The sequence below is a fragment of the Tauraco erythrolophus genome, chromosome 3, assembly GCF_009769465.1.
Source record: "Tauraco erythrolophus isolate bTauEry1 chromosome 3, bTauEry1.pri, whole genome shotgun sequence".
In the NCBI taxonomy this organism is placed as follows: Eukaryota; Metazoa; Chordata; class Aves; order Musophagiformes; family Musophagidae; genus Tauraco; species Tauraco erythrolophus.
Window position 1 is genome coordinate 50,457,193 of NC_141467.1, and position 23,778 is coordinate 50,480,970.

Consider the following 23,778-nt stretch of genomic DNA (forward strand, 5'->3'; position numbering starts at 1 on the left):
TTTCAAGTAATGCCAAACATTTTTTCTGTATTATCATATACGAATGCCTCTTTCTATTCTGCCAATAATACTTTTGCAAAAGCTTTTAAAAGAATATGCTACAAAGAACTCTTTTCTGCCTAAAGGGTTTGCATTCAAAGCCTCTAGCTTAGTGGAAAAAATAGAAAGCTACTCAAAGCATCTATTTTTTCTTGATTTTTCTGGAAACAGATATTAGTTCTACCTCCTGAATTTGTGATGAAAATATCCATTTTAATATTAAATACAAAGGAAGTAGTATTTTCTGTCTTCTCCACTCCCTGTGCCCCTTGTAGGTAAAGCTCACAGAATGGTTGAGGTTGGAAGGGTTCTCTGGAGGTGGTCTTGTACAATGCCCCTGGCTCAAGCAGGGCCACCCAGAGCTGGTGCCCATGAACATGTCCAGACAGCTTTTGAATATCCCCAAGAATACAGACTTCACAACCTCTTGGGCAACCTGTGTCAGTGCTCCCTCACAGTGAAAAAGTGCTTCCTGATGTTCAGAGGGAACCTTCTGTGTTTCAGTGTGTGCCCATGCCCCTGGTCCTGTCACTGAGCACCACTGGAAAGAACTTGGCACTATGTTCTTTACATCCTCTATTCAGGTATTTATAGACATTGATAAGATCCCCATGAATCTTCTCTTCTCCAGGCAGAGCAGCCCTATCTCTCCAAGCCTTTCTTCATATGAGAGATGCTTCAGTCCCTTCATCATCTTCATGGCCCTTTGCTGGACTCTCCAGTTATGCCCATGTCTCTGTGTTGTAATATAACATGCTCAGAACTGGACTCAGTATGCCAGTTGTGGCCTCACCAGTGCTGAGTAGAGAGGAAGGATCACCTCCCTTAACCTGCTGGCATCTCTCCTCCTAATGCAGCCGAAGATGCTGTTGTACTTCTTTGCAGAAAGGGCACATTGCTGGCTCATGTTCACCTTGTTGTCCACCAGGACTCCCAGGTCCTTTTCTGCAAAGATGCTTTCCAGTTTGTTGGGTGCCAGCCTGTACTGATGCATGGGGTTGTTCTTCTCCAGGTGCAGGACTTTGCACTTCCCCTTGTTGAACTTCATGAGGTTCTTGTGAGTCCACTTCTCCAGCTTGTTGAGGTCCCTCTGGATGGCAGCACAACTCTCTAGTGTATCAGCCACTCTTCTCAGTTTTGTGTCATCAGCAAACTTGTTGAAGATACACTATGACCCATCATCCAGATGATTAATGAAGAAGTTAAACAGGATTAGGTCTAGTATTGATCCTATTGACTTCTGGAGTAACCACTAGTTACTGGCCTCCAACTAGACTTTGTGCCATTGATAACCACTTTCTGAGCTCAGCCATTCTGCCAGTTGTCAATCCATCTCACTGTCTGCTCATTCGGCCCATGCTTCATCAGCTTCTCTATGAGGATCTTATGAGAGAGAGTGCTGAAGGCCTTACTGAAGTCCAGGTAAACAACATCTACTGCTCACCCCTTATCTACCCAGTCGTTTCATCAGAGAAGGTGACTCCATGCTAACTACTCCTGATGGTCTTCTTGTCCTTCATGCACCTGGAAATGGTTTTGAGGATTAGCTGCTCTACCATCTTCCCAAGGATTGAGATGAAGCTGACTGGCCTGTAGTTCTGTGGGTCCTCCTTCTTGCCCTTTTTGAAGACTGGAGTGACATTTGCTTTCCTCCAATAATCAGGCAGCTCTCCCAATTGCCATGATTAATTACTGAGTTGCCTCTCAACGACATCAGCCAGCTCTCTCTACCTCATGTGTGCACCCCATCATGGCCCATGGTCTCATGTATAACCAGTTTGCTTAGGTATTCCCTGACCTGATCTCTTCCACCAAAGGTGTATCTTCCTTGCTCCAGATCTTCCACTGTAGCATGTACATAAGGTGTTCAGTATCTCAGCCTTTTCCATGACCCCTGCTTCATTCAACAGTGGGCTCACATTTACCCTAATCGTCCTTTTGTCACCTATGTATTTATAGAAGCCCATCTTGTTATCTTTGATATCCCTTGCCAGAGATTCCAGTTTCAATTCCAATTGGACTTTGGCTTTCCTAATCCTATCCCTGCATGCTTGGATAGTGTCTCTGTATTCCACCCAGGTTACCTGTCCCTGCTTCGACATTCTATATATTTCTTTTTCTGTGTTTAGTGTTTTCAGGAGCTCCTTGTTCATACACGCAGGCCTCCTGGCATTTTTGCCTGACTTAATATTCATCAGGATGAACTGGACTTGATCTTGAAGGAGGTGATCTGTGAATATTAAACAGCTTTCTTGGGCTCCCCCTTCCACCCAGGGCCTTATCCCATGGAACTCCACCAGTCGGATCTTTGAAGAGGCCAAAGTCATCTCTCCTGAAGTCTGAGGTTGTGAGCTTCCTTTTCGTGCTCCTTCTTTCTTTCATGATCCTGAACTCTACTATCTCATGGTCACAGCAGCCAAGGCTGCCTTCAACTTTCACATTCCCCAACAAGCCCCTCCTTGTTTGTGAATATGAGGCCCAGTAGAGACCACTCATCCACTACTTCTTGGTCAGGTAGCCTATAGCAGACACCCACTACAGTGTCATCCATACTGGCTTGTTCTTTAATCCTCACTGATAAGATCTCAGTTAGCTCATTGTCCATCCTCAGAAGAGCTCCATGCATTCCAGCTGTTCTCTTAAACAAAGGGCAACTTCACCTCTTTGTCTTCCTGGTCTGTCTTTCCTAAAGAGCCTGTACCCATTGCAACATTCCAGTTATGTGGGCCATCCCACTACGTCTCCATGATTCTAACAAGATCACAGCCCTGTTGTCTCTAACTCACCGTGTTTATTCCCCATGCTGCATGTGCTAGTGTATGTGCAGTTCAGAAAGGCACCAAAGCATGCTGATTTCCCAGATAGGGTTTTGGGGATTTCTCCATAATGGTGCCTTGTAGGCATTTCCTTGCATACTGGAGGTGAGGCCACTTCAGCTCCATTTTGCTGATTTTGTGAATTTTCTGTCACATCACTCCAGGCCTTTTGCTTGTCAATCACGTCCATCGCTCCCTCACAGTGCTGCTGGTAACTCTCATCCTCCCGTCATTCCTAGTCTAATTTCAGCTTGGTTTTTGCCACTTCACAAAAAGGCAAAGTCACAGCATGGCAAAAGGGCTGAACAAAACCTTTCCTTTTGAGTTGGAGACTGAGAGCCAAAGACCAAGAGAACATCTATTTCTTTAATGCATGTAGGTCACAAATTTTTTGATTACAATATATAAGCACACTTACATAAAAGGATGAGTTTTGGTGATAAGATGGAGCAGGGAATGTATAATCTGTAGTTAGCATGTACTTTTGCAAATTAATTTGGCAAGTAAATAACTACAGATTTTCTTTAAGATGAATTATGATGTACAGAATCAAAAGTACAGATTTAAAAAAAAAATTCTACAAAATCTCATTTACAGATAACATATTACTCCTTTATAATTTAAAAATGAATTGCGTTTCATATTTCTATACAGAAAGAGCAACTTCAAACTAGTCTACAGCTTTACCCTTTTCCACAAATATGTGCCTATCTTCCCTGGAAATTAAGTCTTTTCAGCAAAAAGAAATAAAACTTATTCAGATAAAGGCTTATAAAGAAAAATTAACCAGCCACTAACAGATAAACACACAGAGATAAATTAGGAAATAAAATGAACATCTTAGAGAACGAGAGAAAAAAGACTAGCAAGGCTGTACCAGAAACATGATATAACTGTACACTGTGTATACTTATGGTCTTCAATAGTGTCATTAAAATTGGAATCCATTAATTTTCTTGAGAATATATGATCAGTTACATACTATTTTAGGCCACATACGTACATACCAGAATGTATGGCAAGAGATAGTAACATCAGACATATTTAACAGCATTATTTCTAATCTGGTTTTCCAGTAGGTATTTTATGATGGTTAATCCAAAGATACACACCCATTATAACTGAATGAGAATTTAGTTTTGCATAGGATTCTTATTTAATTGAAAAAAAAAGATTACAATCTCAACATGCATATTTTAAATGCAGAACATGTTTTTGAATGAGTTTCTCTGTGGTTTATGCATGAAAGTTGGCCTAATGAGTACTAGTTTATGAAAGAATATTTATGACAATGGCATGAAGAAAAAGGGTGATTCTAATTAAGTTAAACTTTATTTTTTAAAGTACATTTAGGAAAGTTCACATCAGGGAAAAGCTTTTGATTCCATCAACACTTTACTTTTTTGTAAAACAGACTGTATAGCACAGCCAACGCATTACAGGTGAGATCAAAACCTACTAGATAAAAAATTATTTTTTCCTGAAAATATTTCTTATTTGACAGGCAAATGCTACTTTTCAGTGCTGAAAATTACCTCTCTCAACTAAAACATGAATAATTTTGATATACAATGAATGAAATAGAAACACTAAAAGTAGAAGAAAATTGGAATGACTGGAATTCTTACCTATAATAGTAAATTTAAATATTTTAGATGGTAGAGGCCTTCCTGCATAAGTGTCAGCATTACTTTCATTCAATACCACTTGTAGTTTCAAGGTGTAGTTTCCAAGTTTCTGAAGATTTTCTAAACAGAAACAAATACAATTAGAAAGAAAAAATGGTAAAATTATAAATAAACTGAAAATATTACATACGTGAACTTACCCATTTTTTTAAACCAGTATGGCCATTTGCCTCCATGCTGACTGATATGGGAAATTATTTCTTTATTCCCAGTAGGTGCTGAAAAAGAAACAATTAGATACATGTATTTAGATTTTACACCATAATTCTTCAATTTTTCAAGTATTACTATCATTCATTATGAAGTATTACTACCACTTCTAAATCTAATGACTATAAACTCAGCTTCACAATTAATCAACGCTGATCACAGCTAAGAAAAATGAATTCCCTACCTAATCCCATTTTAATTAAAAATTGCTAGCCTCAGACACATTAATCTGAAAGCAGCAGGTTTGTGAAGCTGAATTTTATTACCTTTTTGGTTATACGTTCCCTGTTAAGTCTGAGCACTTGTAGGTTGTGAACTCCACACTGGAAACTGATCAACTTCACAAATGACCATAACAAATTAGCTTAAACAGAAGCAATGGTAAAAACATGCAGTTGACTAAACCTATAATCGAGGGAAGAACAACATTCCTTTTTTGCTCCAAATTAGTGTATCTGTCTTTATATTTTTGCAGCATTAAGACACCTTCAAAAAGAGAACACACTGAAACTTCAAAGCAATTTTTTAGTGACTGGTTCTATAATCAAGGATAAATACAGGAATAAGAGTTGTTGTTTGAAACTTCAAGAGGCATTAACATATTTGTTTTTCAAAATATAATTTAGAATAAATACAGAAAGTGACTATAGTAAGACTACACAGAATAAAAAGAAATGCAGTAAACCCATACATTGTTCTATAGCTAAATACAACTGTTTCAGATCCTGTTGTTGCACCAAATTGCATACATAAGATAAAGTAACAGCCGCCAATTTTTTTAGGATATTTCTTTGGATGTGTAATTCTGGAAGCATTGGGTTATTAAAATAAATTTTGATGATGTTTTGTAGCAAGAGCTAATTCAGTTTCCTATATAGTTTTTTTTTTTTTTTCCACCTTTGGTAGTTACTAACACTGAGAAAACAGAACTTCTCAAGTGAATGAAGTTTTCCTATTGCAGTGTCAATTGCCATCAAGTTAAACTGAAATTTTCTCTGCATTATGGAAGAAAAGATGCACACTTTTCTTCTTGTATTGCCCCAACATAGACAGATAATCTAAGGTGGAAATTTATCTATAGGAAGTGAAGAATGTCTAATACTTCTGTGCATAGTGATACACAAAAGATCACAATAAAACAAATGAGATCTTGGAAGAGAACAAACGAGAAAACCCTGGCTTTTAAAGGTAACATTCTGTTATGTTCTGATGTTCTCTTCTGAAAGAGGAGACAATCACAAGAGCAGTTCTGCATAAGAAAGTTATGCGGTTATGCCCAATGTTGTTGTGGTTTCTGATGAAAAAACATCCTGATATTTTATTTGAACAACAGACTAAATTATTTCAGTGGACCCACATGCAAAGATTTAGAACCTTCTTGGGAATTTCTCCATTTTCACTTTTGCCAGAGGAAAAGCCCTTCAAACACTTTCTATTAGGAGCGATTAATGAACCCTCCTCTGTTGTTTTGCTAGAAAGTACCATTAGGACTTCCTAACCACGATTTTTTACTGACACTTCTATACAAACATATTTATGAATATTACCAGTATCCCTACAATCACTGAGCTACGGAAGCCTCCACTTGGTGCAAATTGTGTACTGGAAACAGTACAAGAAATTAAGTTTTTACGGACAACGTAGGGTTTAAAAAAAAAAAACAACCCACAAACCTGAGGTTAAATTATTTAAATTATGTTGTTTTTCTCACACAGAAACAGAAGAGAATTCTCACTCATTGTTGTGAGTTTTTTTGTTTATTGTCTGAAACCTTTTGGCAACAAATGTTCTTCTACAGACAAAAGGCACCTTTTACTCACAGGATTACTATAGCACCAATGCTTACTTCTCATATGAACAAGGTTTCCATGTACAATATTCTGAAAATGATGGATAACTCGGTGTCCCTGCTATGGTATAATATAAATGCATGAGGGTACAGATAGAGGAAAAACATCTCTAATTTTGTTTCAAATGACATACTAATACTAACAGCTGATAGCCATAGCCTTCCTGAACCGGGAGAATTCATAGAATCATAGAATCATAGAATCGTTAGGGCTGGAAGGGACCTTCAAAGGTCATCTAGTCCAACCCCCCTGCAAGGAACAGGGATATCTCCAACTAGATCAGGTTGCTCAGGGCCTCATCCAACCGGGCCTTGAACGTCTCCAGGGATGGAGCATCCACCACCTCTCTGGGCAACCTGTTCCAGTGTTCTACAACTCTCATGGTAAAAAATTTTTTCCTAATATCCAACCTGAATCTACCTCCCTCTATTTTAAAACCATTACCCCTTGTCCTATCACAACTGGCCCTCCTGAACAGCCTCCCCATCTTTCTTGTAGGCCCCCTTGAGGTACTGGAAGACCGCTATAAGGTCACCCCGGAGCCTCCTCTTCTCCAGGCTGAACAGCCCCAACTCTTTCAGCCTGTCCTCATAGGAAAGGTGCTCCAGCCCTCTTATCATCTTCGTGGCCCTCCTCTGGACCCTCTCCAACTGGTCCATGTCCTTCTTATGTTGGGGACTCCAGAACTGGACGCAGTACTCCAAGTGAGGTCTCACGAGGGCAGAGTAGAGGGGGAGAATCACCTCCCTTGACCTGCTGGCCACGCTCCTCTTGATGCAGCCCAGGATGCGGTTGGCCTTCTGGGCCGCAAGAGCACATTGCCGGCTCATATTGAGCTTCTCGTCCACCAGTACTCCCAAGTCCTTCTCCTCAGGGCTGCTCACGATCCATTCTCCGCCCAGTCTGTATTTGTGCCTGGGATTGCCATGACCCAGATGTAGGACCTTGCATTTGGCCTGGTTAAACTTCATAAGGTTGGTACGGGCCCACCTCTCCAGCCTGTCGAGGTCCCTCTGGATGGCATCCCTCCCTTCCAGCGTGTCGACGGCACCACACAGCTTGGTGTCATCGGCGAACTTGCTGAGGGTGCACTCCATGCCACTGTCCACGTCACCGACAAAGATGTTGAAGAGGGCCGGGCCCAACACGGACCCCTGAGGGACGCCACTCGTGACCGGTCTCCACATGGACATCGAGCCGTTGACCACTACTCTCTGAGTACGGCCATTGAGCCAATTCCTTATCCACCGAGTGGTCCATCCATCAAACCCATGCCTCTCTAGTTTAGAGAGAAGAATGTCGTGCGGGACAGTGTCAAAAGCTTTGCACAAGTCCAGGTAGATGACATCCGTTGGTCGACCCTTGTCCACCGATGTTGTCACCCCATCATAAAAGGCCACCAAGTTGGTCAGGCACGATCTGCCTTTGGTGAAGCCATGTTGACTGTCACCCACCACCTCCTTGCTCTCCATGTGCCTTAGCATGGTTCCCAGGAGAATCTGCTCCATGACCTTGCCAGGCACAGAGGTGAGGCTGACCGGCCTGTAGTTGCCCGGGTTCTCCTTGTTCCCCTTTTTAAAAATGGGGGTTATGTTCCCTCTCTTCCAGTCATCGGGGACCTCACCAGACCGCCACGACTTCTCAAATACAATGGCCAGTGGCTTGGCAACTTCATCCGCCAGTTCCTTCAGGACCCGCGGATGGATCTCATCAGGTCCCATGGACTTGTGCACCTTCAAGTTCCTCAGATGTTCCCGAACCTGCTCTTCAAGTACAGTGGGCGGTGGTTCATCCTCACAGTCCCTGCTAGTTCTTTCCACAGCTTGGGTGGTAAGACAAGAGGCTTTATCAGTGAAGACTGAGGCAAAAAATTCATTGAGTACCTCAGCCTTCTCTATGTCGCGGGTGACCAGAGCACCAGTATCCTTCCGGAGGGGGCCTACATTCTCCTTGGACTTCCTTTTGTCCCCTACATACCTATAGAAGCATTTCTTATTGCTTTTTATATCCCTTGCCAAATTCAATTCCTTCAGGGCTTCAGCCTTCCTCACCTGATCCCTGGTCACTCGCACAGCTTCTCTGTATTCCTCCCAGGCTATCTGTCTCCGCTTCCACCCTCTGTAGGCTAACCTCTTCATTTTCAGTTGGTCCAGGAGCTCCTTGCTCATCCACGCAGGCCTCCTGGCCTTTTTGCCCGACTTGTTCTTCGTCGGGATGCACCTCTGCTGAGCTTGGAGGAGGTGCTCTTTGAATGTGGACCAAATGTGGTGGACCAATTCAATGGTGCATATGGCGGCGGGAAAAGCATCTGACTGAACAGCATCCCCCATTGTGGTTTACAGGAGGGAAGTGGCAAGATAATTGTTTGGTCATCTAAGTTCTAAAATAAATACTTCAGTGATGAAAATAGTTTGCTGAAGAGCTCAAAAACCTGAAAAGATGCCTCATTATTGCCACAGCACCTACTTGAGGACTTCAACAGAGGTACTCGCAATTTAATTGAGTAATAAGGAGTAATTTAAAAATAATCTTCTGAGATAGAAATGCTTATTTCTCAGCCTCATCTTAGACAAGAAACACCCAGGCATGACTTTGAAAAAAAAATTTCCCAGAACGCAGCTTTCCTGTCAGCCTCCTTCCATCAACCCTAACCTGAAATTTTAGAGTGAGCCTTAGAGAAGCAACCTGCTGATGGCCTGGGAAAAAAAAACAACACATCCAAACAAGCAAAACCCAAAAAAACTCTCACAACTCTGTTCTCCTGGCAGTCCATACCTCCCTTTGGCAGACACCTTCCATAGGCACTCTCTTTCTCTTTATCCTACTCTTTCATGTGGTAGCCTTTTCTGTTCCTGCTCCACCTAGACCCTTCAGCTTTCTCCTTCTCTCAGCTCTAACCCATAATCCCAGATTTATTTTTTGGCCAAACCTTACAAGCCCCACCTCATCATGGCGCAGATAAAAAAATTTTTATATCCCGGCTGTCTTGCCAGCCCCTGCTTCCCTGGTCCGAACCTTGGACAAGGTACACCTGCCATGGCCCAGACAACAAGTTTCTCACAGTCTAGTTCTCCTGCTATCCCACCCTTTCCATTGGCAGCTCCTTTTGTCCCCACCAGAACGCTCAATTTTCTCATTCTCTCAACTCTAATTCAAACCCTAATTTTGAATTGAACCTAGTATAAGGCTCCCTTGTAACAGACCAGATAAGAAGTTTCTCACAGCTCAACTCTCTTGGCATTCTGCAGTACATTTTGCCAGGTATTCCACTCTTCAAAAGTGAAGAGAAATTTCTGTACGTTATGTTTGCTGCTGGCCTTCATATGAGCGTAACCACTTCAGTACAAATGAGAGCTTTGTATTATAAGAAAGACTAGAGGTCTGAGTTTGTCCAGTGTGCCATGCCCAAACTCTCACAGGACTTACTCGTTATCCTAGTGAAAAACAGGCGGATTACACCAGTAATTCCTCAATTGACTAGAGACAAAAGTTAAGATAGGAAGCAGTGAAAACAGTTGCAAGTACAAATTTCTACCAATGAATCAAAGTGGCCAGGAGACATGAAAGGTCTGAAGATAGACTTTTCAGTGATCGGAGGCAAAGGGCAAACTTAGTTTTTTTCTTCTAGCAACAACATTGACAAAACACCATGCAAAACACTGATTTGTCCCCTAGGCTGTTGGTAAATACAATCTGACAATCTGTATTACGTGAATTTTTTTTTTTTTCACTTCCAAACTCTTTATGCCCCAGCACTATGTCTTGGACAATGGACACGCACAGCAGACAGTTCCCATACAACAAGTGCCACTAAAATACCATGTGTAGTCTTATGACACTGTGATACTAAACTGAAGCTAAGATACTTTCATCTGGTTTCCTTTGACATATATCACTACAGTAACCTCAGTGTTTCACTTTTACAGCTTTTATCAGAAAAAGGAACTGTATTTTCCTCTTGTATATGGAAAGAAACAGGGATAACAAGAATTTAAGTTTCTGTAAGTTTCAAATATATTTGACATGTGCAGGATTGGAGTTTTCTGAGAATTTAGTATTCTAATTCTGTGTTCAACACACAAATGAGTAACTTCAGCTGCCTCGGATAGAACTCAATTCTTCAACAAATGCAATGTAAGAATATCAAGTGAAGTGCCCATAAAATGGAAACCAAAAATCAGTAACTCACGATAAACTTGATTTTTTAAAATTCTGAAGTGACTTTACATTGGATACTAAACAAGTCTGGTCCCTACTTTTACGCAGCTCATGTGAATCGCTGTGTTAATTACAGAAACGTTATCCATTTTAACCATGTTCTTATGCATATTAACTAGATAGCTTGGAACTGATAGGCCCTCCCTACACGTGACAGAAGACGTATTCATAATGTAGCATTAAGATATGAAATACTTGGGATTGAAGCAATTGTCATTTCATGAAACGTGGCTTTGGACTACTACACGTTCTGATGGGATGTGGTCCTTAAAATTAAAAGCTATATCCATCTATCAAATTCTAATACGTATTATATGTATATAGAAAAAGAAATACATTATCCATCACGTATTTTTAAAATAATAAAGACTCATTTAAATATACTGAAATACTTACAATGTAAAATAACCTTGAGTTCAACAAGAAGTTTCTTTGAACCTCCGTGGCTTGTACCTGGAAGTTTTTGCATTGCTTCTCCTTTCTTATTCAAAATTTCTATTCTTAACGCGCCTGTATTTAAAAGGAAAAATAATGGACTTCTAAAATATACTGTGTATTATAAGCGATCAGAGATTTCTGTACGCTTGTTTTTTAACAAGAGCACATAATATAATTTTAAATTGACATTTTACTTTTTAATATTTGTAGGAAAAAAGTATACCTATTGGTGTACCAGCAAATCTTGTTTCATTTGGTAATAGCTCATCTCCTTCAGGCCATGTTACTGATAATTTGTCAGGAAGTCTAGTGAGAAAGAAAGAATGAACAGTTTTTCTGGGAGTTAAGAAACAGGGCAATTTATCTTTAGTAGAATATACAGCAAGCTATTTTTGTGAGGAAAAAAAACAACTTGAACTATTTCTTCTTGGTTTAGAGTTCTATTACTTTTTTGTTTCTACTGAAACACTTGACTGGTTTCTCATTTAGGAATGAAATGGAACTTTTGTTTTTTCTAAAGAAATACTAAAACTGTTATTAGGAACTCCACAAGTACATAATTACAATTTAGAGCTTACCTTGCCATTTCATCCTCTATGTATTTTCTAACAGCTTTTTCAGACACTGTTCTGTCAAGTTTTGAGATTGGAATAGTTTTCATTTCAGCATACAATGCCTGAGGTTCCTGAAAAAAAATTGTAGTTATAAACAGCCAGATTATAATATGTCAGAGAAGAAATACCTCTCTATCAAGGGACTAGCCAAGTAGACATAGACATAATGCAATATACTATTGATACTAACTGTGATACTGTTTCATACGCAAATTTAACTAAATCAGATCACTGATCATTAATAATAATTTTAATATATTTACATTGAAACTAATGTAACTAGGCAGTTCGATTATTTCCAGATTGCTGAATCTCAAAAAAATACCATAATTTTCAACAGTTATTTAAAGTCATTTAAATAAACATAATCCTGGGTCAGACTTAAGGATTCCATAGGCGTACTAGATATGCAAATCTTTTTTATATTTGTCTTACCAAAGCAATTTGAACCTCTCCTCCAGTGGCAAATATGTCCCCATCATGGTCTCCATACAAGAAAAATTTCTCAATACTTCCATAGAATATTGGAAGAGTTTTAATAGTTTTCACCTGTAAAGAGAAGACAAGAATTAATGTCAATACATTACTTCTGCAGCAAATGCATAGCATTTGCCTTTTATAGGGTTCCAATGCTCTATTACAAAACAGACAAAAGCCCAACATCAGTGAGCAACTAACTTACCAGCTGTCCAGATTTGTATGTTTTCCCATCCCACTCTATTGCAGCATACATTGTCCAAGGGCTCTGCATTCTTTTGGATGGTAAATCAGTACGTGTAGTTATTCCTTTAAAGACTGTGAATTTTATCTGTTTGTCATATTTTTCATGACAGTCTTTGAGCCACAAAGCAAATTCTCTATCAATTTTCATTCGCTGCTCCTATAAAGAGATTACAAATGAAATACATATTATTAATGTATTAGAAAATTCAAATCTGACAACTTGAGAAGTATATACAAGAGTACAGCAATACTGTACTCAAAAAAAAAAAGGATTCTTCAGCTTGGAAACACTAAGAATTCTAGGAAATCTACACTTCAAGTTAGAGAATGTGTTTCCCTCAGCACCCACATTCCTCTATGAAGAGGGTCTTTCCACAAAAACTGTCACATAACAACTAGATGAAGATACTGTTTAAGAAAATAAAAGGAAAAAGACTAAATCTTATTATTTTTTCAGATTTCAAGAGTCAGCTTTACTACTTACTGAAACTGAAAGCATTGTCTGCTACAAAGTCCTGCAAAAGCACCTAAGGTGAAAGTTCTTCAGAAACTTGGCAATATTCACTGACACAAACAAATGACCAGTGAGTAAAGGTTTCTATATTATATGCATTAAACTTTGCCAAGAAGAAATACTTAACAGAATAAAATGATCACCTGTCCATTGAAGATTCTTGTGAACAGAGTATTCTTATCTTTTAGCTTCAGCTCCAGATCCATGAAAGTGAGTTTGTTTGTGCTGACCTGGAACTTATCATTGGTAAATAACGCACCAGAAATTCTGTTGTAGCATTCAATTGGTGCCAATCCTCTTTTCTTTGGAGGAGCACACCAGTCAAAACTTAAACAAAAAAGGAGAAAGACATTAAAACCCTTTTTTATAAAGAGAGGTTTACATTATAGAAACAGACTGGTTTCCATTGTAGAAACAGATTATCACTTACTCTTCCACAGTTGTGTATGGTATTAATCTTCCATTCCAAAAACATTCAAAAATAGGCCTTTTTCCTCTGGCACCCTTTTCTATTATAAAGCAGTCGTCATCATCATCATCATTTAATTCTTGATTAAAAAGAAGACAGTCACTAGAATAAATTTCTTTAAAAAACTAATATAATACCAAAAAACGGAGCAGTGTAAATTAAAGACTATCTATACTTATTAAGTCAGGCACAATAGCAGTACACATGATATCAAGCTAGATATATACAATAGGGATTTTTTTTTTTTCTGTTTAAGAAATACCAAGCAGAAAAGCTGAGGAAAAATTTTAAACAGGGATTGAATAATATTATCAAATTTTCAAATTTCACATTCGAATAAAAATTACTTTTTCCCCTTAGTTACAACTGATGTTCTTCTAATACCATAAAGTCTTGTCACAATTAAAATCAAGACTTGTTTTGCCAAAAAAAAAATAATTACCAACACAAATTACTTTAAAACCTTAGCATCTGAAAACTCATCAAGACAGGATAAAACAAATTTTAAATAAAGGACTTAGACTACATGTTTTTCTCTGCATTATTCTGATGTTAGAATCTCTTGAATCAAACTGATGGTGTTTCATTATTTTCTCCAAGCAAAGATCTAACACTCAGGAAAGTGGAAATGTTTCAATCAGACTGCATTCCGTAAGAGTTTACAGTTTGAAATCAGATGGTCTTACACCAAAGATCAGGTTTACACGAACAAGTTACCACAACAGACAACTTGCTCACAGGATTTGTTCAACCCAAAGGATGTGAACTTTTGTGTTCTGCCACAACGAAAATTAGGTAACAATTTACATTTCAGTTTAAATTATTCTAGTTTCTATCTCATTAAAACATTTAGAGTAGTAGGATTGTCTATAACAGGATCGATAAACAGCGAAACATTTCACTCACTTGATGGAAAACATGGATCATCTGGGTATGTTTCTTTATCATACAGAAATGGATGATATCGGATGATGCCTTCCACGATACCTTCTTCTTCAACATGTGCCTTAAACTCAAAACTATCTGCTGCAGTATTTATATACAATGTTTGCATGTCATCTTTGATCTCCCTAAGATTGACAATCTTCGGTACTTTTCCTTTTTCAAACATTGAAATCTGGAAAAAAAATAAAACGAGTTGATTTTCCTTAGACCAAAAAACCTACATTAATTAGCATTTGTGACATTTATCTTAACCGTTAGCAAAATGAATTAGTTCCTATGTTGCAATAACAAATAGTATTACTTTTCAAAAATTAAATTACATACATGTCTTAAAACGCTGTTGAAGTTCAAAATGTATGATTAAAGAGAAACAGGCACAACATGAAATAAGAATTTTGACTAATAAATATAAAACCTCTTACCTGAATGTCTATGTTGTTGAAAGGGCTTATGTCTTTTGTTACAGCATTAGTTTCATTTCCTTTTGGTCCATGGATATAATAATGATAGATATGTCTGAAATACATTTTAAATTAGAAAAAAAATATTCAAAAAGTGAAATAAAAAGATTCCACATTATAATTTCCAGAAATCTAAATAAACTCATATTTTTAATAAAACATAACTGGTTCATTGCATTGTTATAAATCAACTCCGTCACAACATGTATATGTGATACAGAGGATTTAAAGGAATTTCAATTCTCATCTCCTTCATGTACAAACATATTAGGATCAATTTTTTAATAAAATAATTAAAACATTACAAATTGGAAAATAATACATAAGTAAAAGAAATTATGATTGTTAAAAGGCTACAGATCCTTTACATCAAAGTGCAAACTAATGCTAACTAAAACTACTGTAATTTGCTCTGCACTTTGGAGTTTAAAATGAACTAGAGCCAAAACGCTTCCCACACATTGTTTCTGATATCATCTTTGTATTGATCATATAACAGTAATAGATGCGTTTAACAAACAATCACTGTCTTTAAGTTATTTACAAAACAGTAAAGATACCTCATTTGCATACAGGCAGCAGTCACGGATGTGAACTGCATATCAGAAATAATTTTTATATTTGTAAAGATTATTTTTTAATGGCACTTGTGCTCATTTAAGAAACTCCAAAAAAATCCACATCATCAGATAGATTAATTATTTTCATAACTGATGAACTTAATCCTTCAACTTTTCAGCAAGCTAGCTAATTCTTCCAACTTCAAAGACTGAGTCCTTAAACCTCAGGGTGGTGGTTTGCAGAAAAATGAGATTATACAAGTCAATAGGATTGAATGTATGAAGGAAGTTTAATGCACCTGCAAGTGTTTATAATTGCTTTGCTTCTGACATCCACTGCACTAAATGCGCCCCAAGGAGAAATCTCGATTCCCAGACAAAAGTTCCTCACGGTCCCCATTGGTCAGGACTTTAGAGCAGACGAGTAGCTTAGCATTTTGTCTGCATCTTCTCCAGACCTCAAAGGTGCTCTCGTGCCCTTAAGACATAACTATTTTGGGGGTTCACCTCCCCTCTCTCCACTTCAAAGCATCCGAAACAATATGAGGGTTGTGTGGTAGTCCACTGGACCAGAATGAAACTGGTATCGTGCATGTGTGGGAAAAGGCATAGCAGGGTGGCATCACTGGAATGAACTAACATACACCTAAGTGTGGGTGTTCACCAGAAGAGCACCTAGAAGCTAATGAGGGATCTTAAAAAGGATTTCGGCCACATGTTCTTTCATGCAACACTGAATGATGTTTCATATAATAAGGTATTATCTAATTCTTATACTAATTCTCATACTAAGTATTATCTATTATTATTAGATTACAGGTAACACAAAAATAAAATTACAGCTTGAAAATCAAGCTCTGTAGTTTGCCAGATTTCAAGATTGGGCCACAGTTTCATAGTTCAGTTTACATTCGCAGATCTACCATCTTAACAGACAAGCGCACACAATTCACAGGTATTACAGACTTTCACACTTCCAAGCTCTGCAGGCCCACTGATAACACTACTGTAGTACCGAGTGGACAATATCATGTATCAGTCTCCCTCGAACTGGGATGAAGTAGCAGCATTTTTTTAAAAAAATAAAACACCAACCAACCAAAAAAAGTAGACACAAAGCTCAATATCAAGGTTAGGAGCACAGCTGTGAGAACAGTAACTTATCAAGTTGTTAATAATTAGATAGCTAATAATTACATTAATAATATAACTATTAAATTGAATAGGTAATGAATAATTTGATAATTATGTATCGATTATCAAGTCACACTGAAACTGATGTTTGGAAACATTTGTTTGGATGGGGAGCCCCATTCAGTTGTGCTATTTTCTGTAAAATCAGTTAGCTAGGAAGACCAATTTGTGGCATGAACAACATATATATCAACAGCCTTAACAGAAATAAAGTAAATGACGAAGTACAAAAAGGAAGCAATTCATAATTATCTGACTTGGTTAGTAGTCTACTTTTAAATCAAATCTTTTAAATCATGAACTTACGCCAGCTGCCTTGTCCAAAGATGAAAGTAGTTTTTCAAGTATTGCATATGATCTGGTTGTACACCTGTAATGACAACTGCTGTGAAACTCTCTTTATTTCTTTCTTCTAATATTAGATTATGAAGAAATCTTTCATCATCACTTGTGATATGAGTAGAGTCAGATGGCTACAAAAAGAGTAAAATAATAACAGCAGGAATGTAATTAATTTCTGAACTCCCATCAGGTTTGAAAGGGATTAAAAAACAGAACAGGAAAAGAATACAGAAAACACGATGTCAAGTATCATAAAGGATTAACACTTAAAACAAAAGCTTCCGAAGTCAATAAACTGAGAATCTGACATCTCTGATCCAGTTCATTTTCAACTCACTTTCATCACAGCATTTGAAGTGTTCAATCTAGAAATGTATTTAATCATGTTCAATTCACTGTATGATGTCCATGTTCTTATCCATGAAATGGAATGATTACGTGTACAAGACATAAGTCTTCTTTAAGAAAACCAAGTCAGAAAAAAAAATTTGCTTTTAAATAGATAGGCTGCTTTCTATAACAGAAATTGAAATGGAAGAAACATGCTTTTGCTGTGAAAGAGAATGGGTGAATCCTCGTTCTAGCTGAAATACCCAGTAGTCTCATAGAAAGAGAAGTTCCTGATTCCAGAAAGTGCTGATTGTCTTCTCCTGGACAGATGCACTCTACACTTATAATAGGAGGTTTCTAAGCTGCAAAGAAACATGGTGGTTGATGTCATGCTTTGTGTTGGACCAGTGGATAATCCTTTACATTTGGTGCATCCAGAAAAAAAAAGCTATTTTTAATACAAAGACTGAGATCTTTATAGCAATTGTAAACAATTATTACAACCGAGAAAATACGCTTTTCCATGCTGTAGTAAATGCAGCTTCATGCCTTATTTTGCAGGAAAGCAGGCAAAAAGGAAACACATCACTAAGTCATGAAAGGATACACATCCTACTAGACTGTAGGTGGGTGAAATACGTTAGTCAATGGTGTTCTCTTAAGACTTACTTTCCCCAGGGAATAAAAGTGCTCTCCTTAACCAACAGGATAATTTAAGCAGTTGTGGGAACTTTCATCCAACAAGATTGCAATTCTTCAAATGCATTCTTCTGCCCATAGCATAGTCTCTTTTAAACCTAACAGTCTTGCTGATTTCATCCAAACAAGAGGCTCTTTCTGTGATAACGATGAGATTACAGATAATAAAGAAAAGCCAGAGTTGCTTGGTCCGCACCTCTGTAGGATTCGGCCAATGATCTAGAAGCCGCACACCAATGTTGCACAACTTACAGAGCGAAAGTACCTCCAAAATGCTGTTCCCAAACTTTCGTTGCCTTCCCACTACAGATGACAAACTACCACAGCACTTTCCCCTACATTCCCAGCATCCATCTCGACCAGAAAAGCAGTATTTACTTGTTGGCAATATTAAATGGTCCAAAAAGGCAAGTGCAGTAAAGACAGGTGCCTATTATCCATCAAGAGAAGATGATCAGCTGAGGTGTCATTAGTGTCATTTCTCTTCAGTGTTCTGTAATATGTTAGGCTTGATATTAATTACACCTTGATTTCTCTGCAAAAGCAGCTTCCTTTACCAACTCAATGTCTCAAAGATTCAATTATTCTTCTCACATTGTGGTAATTCATTACAACTTCTATTTCTGCCATAGTATTCTTTTGCTCACTTACGTGCACTGCAGACCATTCTTCAAGACATTAAAGAGATAAATTCACATATTTAATTTCACATCAGTACAACAAACTGGCCTGGCTATTTTAATGATTTGTAAAAACTTTTTAGACTTGAGTTGTCTACCCATTATCTCCACACTTCACTTCTATTACTTGAGTGCTCCACATAATCTTTTCCCTCTTGGATATTCACAAGTTATTCTTTTACGTTCAACAGAACTTTACTTGCAATTTTTTTTTTTAAACTGCGTCAGCTTAACTTTCATTTTACATTACCACAATAACTTTTCAAACAGTTGATTGCACCACCTTCTTGAATTCTTTAGTAGTATCTACTCATCTCATTCAGCTAGTTTCCTCCAACTAATATCTGTTAGCTTATTCTCTACTTTTCTATCCTCCACTCTCCCTTTTTAATATCAAATGGGGAGGGAAAGCATTTGTGCCCTCTACAAAAAACATATTTTATCTGCTTTATTTTCAGTTTCTATTTCTGTGACTCTACCTTCTCATCTCTATGGCACAGATTAAAAATAAAACTTGCACATTTCTGATGACTCATTCTTTGTCGCAAGTCACTGACTCAAGAGTGGCTTGATAAAAACCTTATTTATCTTCAGTTCCTTTCTCACTCATACAAAAGGCCAAGAATACTGATATAATCCACAAGATATAGGCTATAATCAAGGTCTGATCACCTCATCATATGCAGCACCCACTTATGCTCCCATCTGCACCCTTAGCTATATCTTTGCCTTTATCTCCTTGCTCAAAAATGTCCAAAGAACAGTTCTTTTTGGTCTTCCTCCTTGTCTTACAGCTTTTTGCTTAAGCTTTTCCTCTTTATGAAAACCATCAAGACTGTTCATTTTAATTTTCAACTAAATAGTTCATTTCTTTTACAAAATTAGTGAAGATTTATGAAACCTCCGGGTTTTGTTAATCTGGCCAAACTTTTCTCCCATATGCAGGTTAGTTGTTGTACATATTTCTATATAAGCACAGTTTATTTCCCTAATTTATTCCCTACTATTTTAGAGAACAGACATTTTTCTTTGTTTCATACATAATGAAACAATTCCTGTTCTTAGAAAGGTATTGTAAAATATTTTTCTTAACCTAGTATGTCAAACTATACAGCATTTCTGTCCTTCAAGCTAAACTGAAAAGAGAAAAAAGAATCACATACAAATAAAGCCTTTATGATATAGTGTCTTCAAGTTTCCCATTACTTCCTTTTACACTCCAGGGTGCAAATGATTTAGTAAGACCAAGATACCTCCAGATAAACATTACAAGAATATTACATAATGAAATCATGTTAACCTAGAAAAGGTTTTCAATTAAAAACGAGAAAGTACTAAGGCTATTTACCTTTCTGTTTCGAATGTATCCGCTATATATAGCTTCTTTGTTTTTCTCCTTCTTTTCAAAATCCTCTTTAGAAAGGACAAGTTCATGAACATCCTGAGAATCTGCAGGTTTGCTTATCATCTGATTTTATTAAAAAAAAGAGTATTTAAAAATCAAAATAAGATTTAAAATGAACATAATAAAATAGTTTAATGCTGTGATTAAAAGCTAGGATGATAGAAATCTGATCATGTAAAAATGTTTTAAAATAAAGATTGACATTTACTTACTCTGGCAGACTGTCCAACGAAGAACACTGCTTGTTTGCCTCCAACTCCGAAATACGAGATATCACTATTTAAACTACGAGGCACTGGCAAAGGGCGTACATATCCTGAATGATCACTAAGAGTAAAAGTGGCTTTAATAAATTTTTTCAAGACGAAACTAATTAAAAAAAAAAAAGACACCTCTGATCTAAGCAGCTTGTATTAAATTCTTCCTGCAATCACTTTGTTCAAAAATCCTTCACTTTAGACCTATCATAATTGCACCATTCAAATGTGTGTGCCTAAAATTCTTGATGTATTCTTTTAAAAAGGATGATGACAGAGTAACTATTTTCTGAAGTCATCTTGTAAGATATTTCTGTTCTTTCTAGCAAACCAAGTCTTATTCAAACATACAAGTTCAACTTTTTCATCTGAATAACTCTTTTGCTTATTACTACCTATGTACCATTATTTTTACAATGAAGTTCAGATGAAAGTGAGTAAAATATTTGGCAGGGAGAATCTGATACAAGCTTTTACTCTGAAAACTCTTCTCCATTGTTAAGTCTGAAACAAGGACATGGTCAATAGGTCTGTACGAAAAGTACTGCAGTAACAACAATTACACAGTTTTACTAGATGGTAAAAGGTAAATCCCCTCAACCTTCTCTCTTTGACCATGGCAAGATACTAACTGTGAAGCTGCTACAAATGAAAATGGCTTAAAAAGCAAGCCTGGACTTTCTGACATCATCCCTTCAAAGAAATACCTTTGAGTCAAAATGGGAAATAATGACAACTATTATTGTTGTCCAACGCGCTATTGGAGATACTACATATGCCATCAATAATTAAATTCCATGTCTTTTAAGTCAGCTTTGATGGATGAACAATCTTACCTTGTTTAAGCAAAGTCCAGCCTCCTTCAAAAAATACAGACGTCTTCAGGTATAATTTTGCATCACATTGTACACAATTAAGATACAAAAAACCCACCACAAACCTAAGCCAAACCCCTGTATCTGTTATTCCAGTAGCATAACAGACATTGCATGCATTGCTCAATGCACTGCTGAAAGGCATTCAGATAACAGATGAACACACTATAAAAACACTTCTGCAGAGCACAGAATGCCTTTAGCAATACATAGGCAAGTCAAAGACAGCATAAAAAAGTCCACGAGAAAAAAAAAAAAATGTTCTTACACTATCATATTAGAAGAGTAGTTTTGTGTTACAAAGCTTCTCTGTTTCCTACCTACAAAAAGTATGTGTCTATTTATACGTAATCAAAGAACGACAGGTTTCAGCTAAGTGTTGGTATAAAGATATGTCTTAAAATAATATTCTGTGAACCCTCGCAGTTTGCTAATTGCTGCAAAAATGATTTAAAATTTTCTAACCTCTCAAAGTCACCTTGTCTTGTAAACTTTGACAATCTATATACAGCCCAGTTGTTAAGCTGTTTAGAAGTCATTCCTCTTCCATTATCGATAACAGCAACAGCCGGTTTTCCTTGGGAGTCATCAAATAACTGTTTGGGGTAAAAAAACAAAAAACAAGTAGCACCAGGAAAAAAACAAACAAACAAAAAAAAACACCAAGAAGGATAATGCAAACTGCACCTAAAAAAAGTAGAATATTTCTATCTTACCAATTTTATCTGTATGCTCCGAATAGCAGTATTTCGGGATGTAGCTGACAGAGAATTGTCAATCAACTCAGCAAGGGCAAATGCTACAGAAATTAAAGAAAAGAAAGAGAAGAAAAGTAACCCTATTAAAATCTGGTTCTTGAAAGACAGCACTCAGAAAACAGACACACACTCACTATAGTTTCTTCTGAGCAATTAGGATAACATGTTCACTGAACACAGACAAGAGCTAAGCACTGTCAGAACCATAAAAATGAATATCTTGATTTAAAAAAAAAGCTTTTGTACATATAATTTATGATTTGTTTCATCACTGAATTTCTCATATCTCTGTTGATGGTAAGAACACAATTGTTGCAAGTACCTAGGAACAGTGATGAACTAACAGGCTCCTTACCAGAAGACAAACTTGTCCTTTTCCATTATTAGGAATGCATTTGTATGATTCACATGAAAGCCTAAAGTATGTAAAAAACTGACTCTAACTTGTTAAAATATTGAGGGAAGAATGAACTCCTTGGAAAAACCTGAATGGAAATGTTGCACAACTTCTAAAATGGAAGATTATTTGTCTACAAAAAGAACACAAAGAAAATTGTAAAAACAGTTCAAGAATTTAGTGAATGGTAAATACAACCAAAGTTCTGTCAGATACGTGGCAATACACAGGAGAAATAGTCAGCCAAACCACTTGCGCAAGTTTGTTGTTTCTAAACATTAACACTTGGAGCCCTTATCTAGTTAAAGTTAGGACTACCTAACTTTGGTGAATAATTGCATTTAATTGAGGACAACAGCATCAATCTGAAAAAATCACATCAAGTTCAGATTAATTCAGTCCAGTTGATCTGCCCTAGTGAATACACATTTCTATTCAGTCTCTCTGATAAGGAAGTTTTATTCCCTACAATTTGCAAGGTTCTTCAGAATGCTACAGTGCAAATTACACTGGCCATACACTCCAGACATGCAAAAGAAATCCCTTGAGTATTTGGCGTTTTCCCTCAAGTTGTTTTTGAAGTATAAAAACAGTTCTCAGTTTCTTTGCAACTTTCTTTGCTGCTAACAGCAGGAGTTGAGCATCAGTTATGTGATCCAAATTTACTATTCCATATCAGAACAATGGCCTCTCATCAACACATGGAACTACTCTTAGAGATGCTGTAAATAAGGCACATCAGCTGCAGTACACTTACACATGCTTAAAATTGCTATTTGCTCTAACAGTCAATTCTAGTACACAATAAACAAAAGTAGACAGTTTAATACATCTGTTTGGCAAATTTGAATTACTGGCGTGTTGCAGAATTTCACAAATTACTTCACTAGGATCTCAAAGAGTGAGAATTAGTAACACAACAGAAAAAATATATCAGTAATGTCATTACAGAAGTAAATCTAAAAGTTACTGTGTTTGTAGCCTTGATCATTGTCTTTTCTTTAGGACTGAAGAGTTATGACCACAAGTAGTACCAGAACTTTTGGAACATTTTAAAAGCTTTTTGGTAGCAATATGAACACATGCAGTACACTCAGAGCAGGAATCCTCCATTTCCCTGTTTCTCCTTATTGCAGAGCACAAATGAGATCAAGAATTGATTTACATGCATACGAAAAGTTTCTCACAAACACCTGAAGCTTGTTCACTCTTCTTTAGAGAAAATGATGATTTAAAGCACCCTAGCAAGCTGCTTCAGCAATAACATGACAGAGGAAAATATAGGAAAAATTTTAC

The 23,778-nt window shown here is 37.2% G+C and overlaps 1 protein-coding gene across 4 annotated transcripts in view; it reads right to left on the reverse strand.

Moving 5' to 3' along the window:
- The window catches only part of SMCHD1 (structural maintenance of chromosomes flexible hinge domain containing 1), a 92,369-nt gene that overhangs the window by 43,920 nt on the left and 24,671 nt on the right, over positions 1–23,778 (reverse strand). For all 4 annotated transcript variants that reach the window (XM_086608581.1, XM_086608580.1, XM_086608584.1 and 1 more), the window contains 16 exons: positions 22,044–22,126; positions 21,793–21,923; positions 20,408–20,522; positions 20,139–20,258; positions 17,046–17,212; positions 14,947–15,040; positions 14,486–14,696; positions 13,541–13,658; positions 13,254–13,437; positions 12,556–12,753; positions 12,309–12,422; positions 11,838–11,944; positions 11,483–11,565; positions 11,218–11,331; positions 4,684–4,761; positions 4,484–4,603 (listed from right to left, as the gene is read on the reverse strand). In XM_086608581.1, coding sequence (XP_086464707.1) covers positions 4,484–4,603; positions 4,684–4,761; positions 11,218–11,331; positions 11,483–11,565; positions 11,838–11,944; positions 12,309–12,422; positions 12,556–12,753; positions 13,254–13,437; positions 13,541–13,658; positions 14,486–14,696; positions 14,947–15,040; positions 17,046–17,212; positions 20,139–20,258; positions 20,408–20,522; positions 21,793–21,923; positions 22,044–22,126 — 2,037 coding nt within the window. The remainder of the gene's footprint in view (positions 1–4,483; positions 4,604–4,683; positions 4,762–11,217; positions 11,332–11,482; positions 11,566–11,837; positions 11,945–12,308; positions 12,423–12,555; positions 12,754–13,253; positions 13,438–13,540; positions 13,659–14,485; positions 14,697–14,946; positions 15,041–17,045; positions 17,213–20,138; positions 20,259–20,407; positions 20,523–21,792; positions 21,924–22,043; positions 22,127–23,778) is intronic.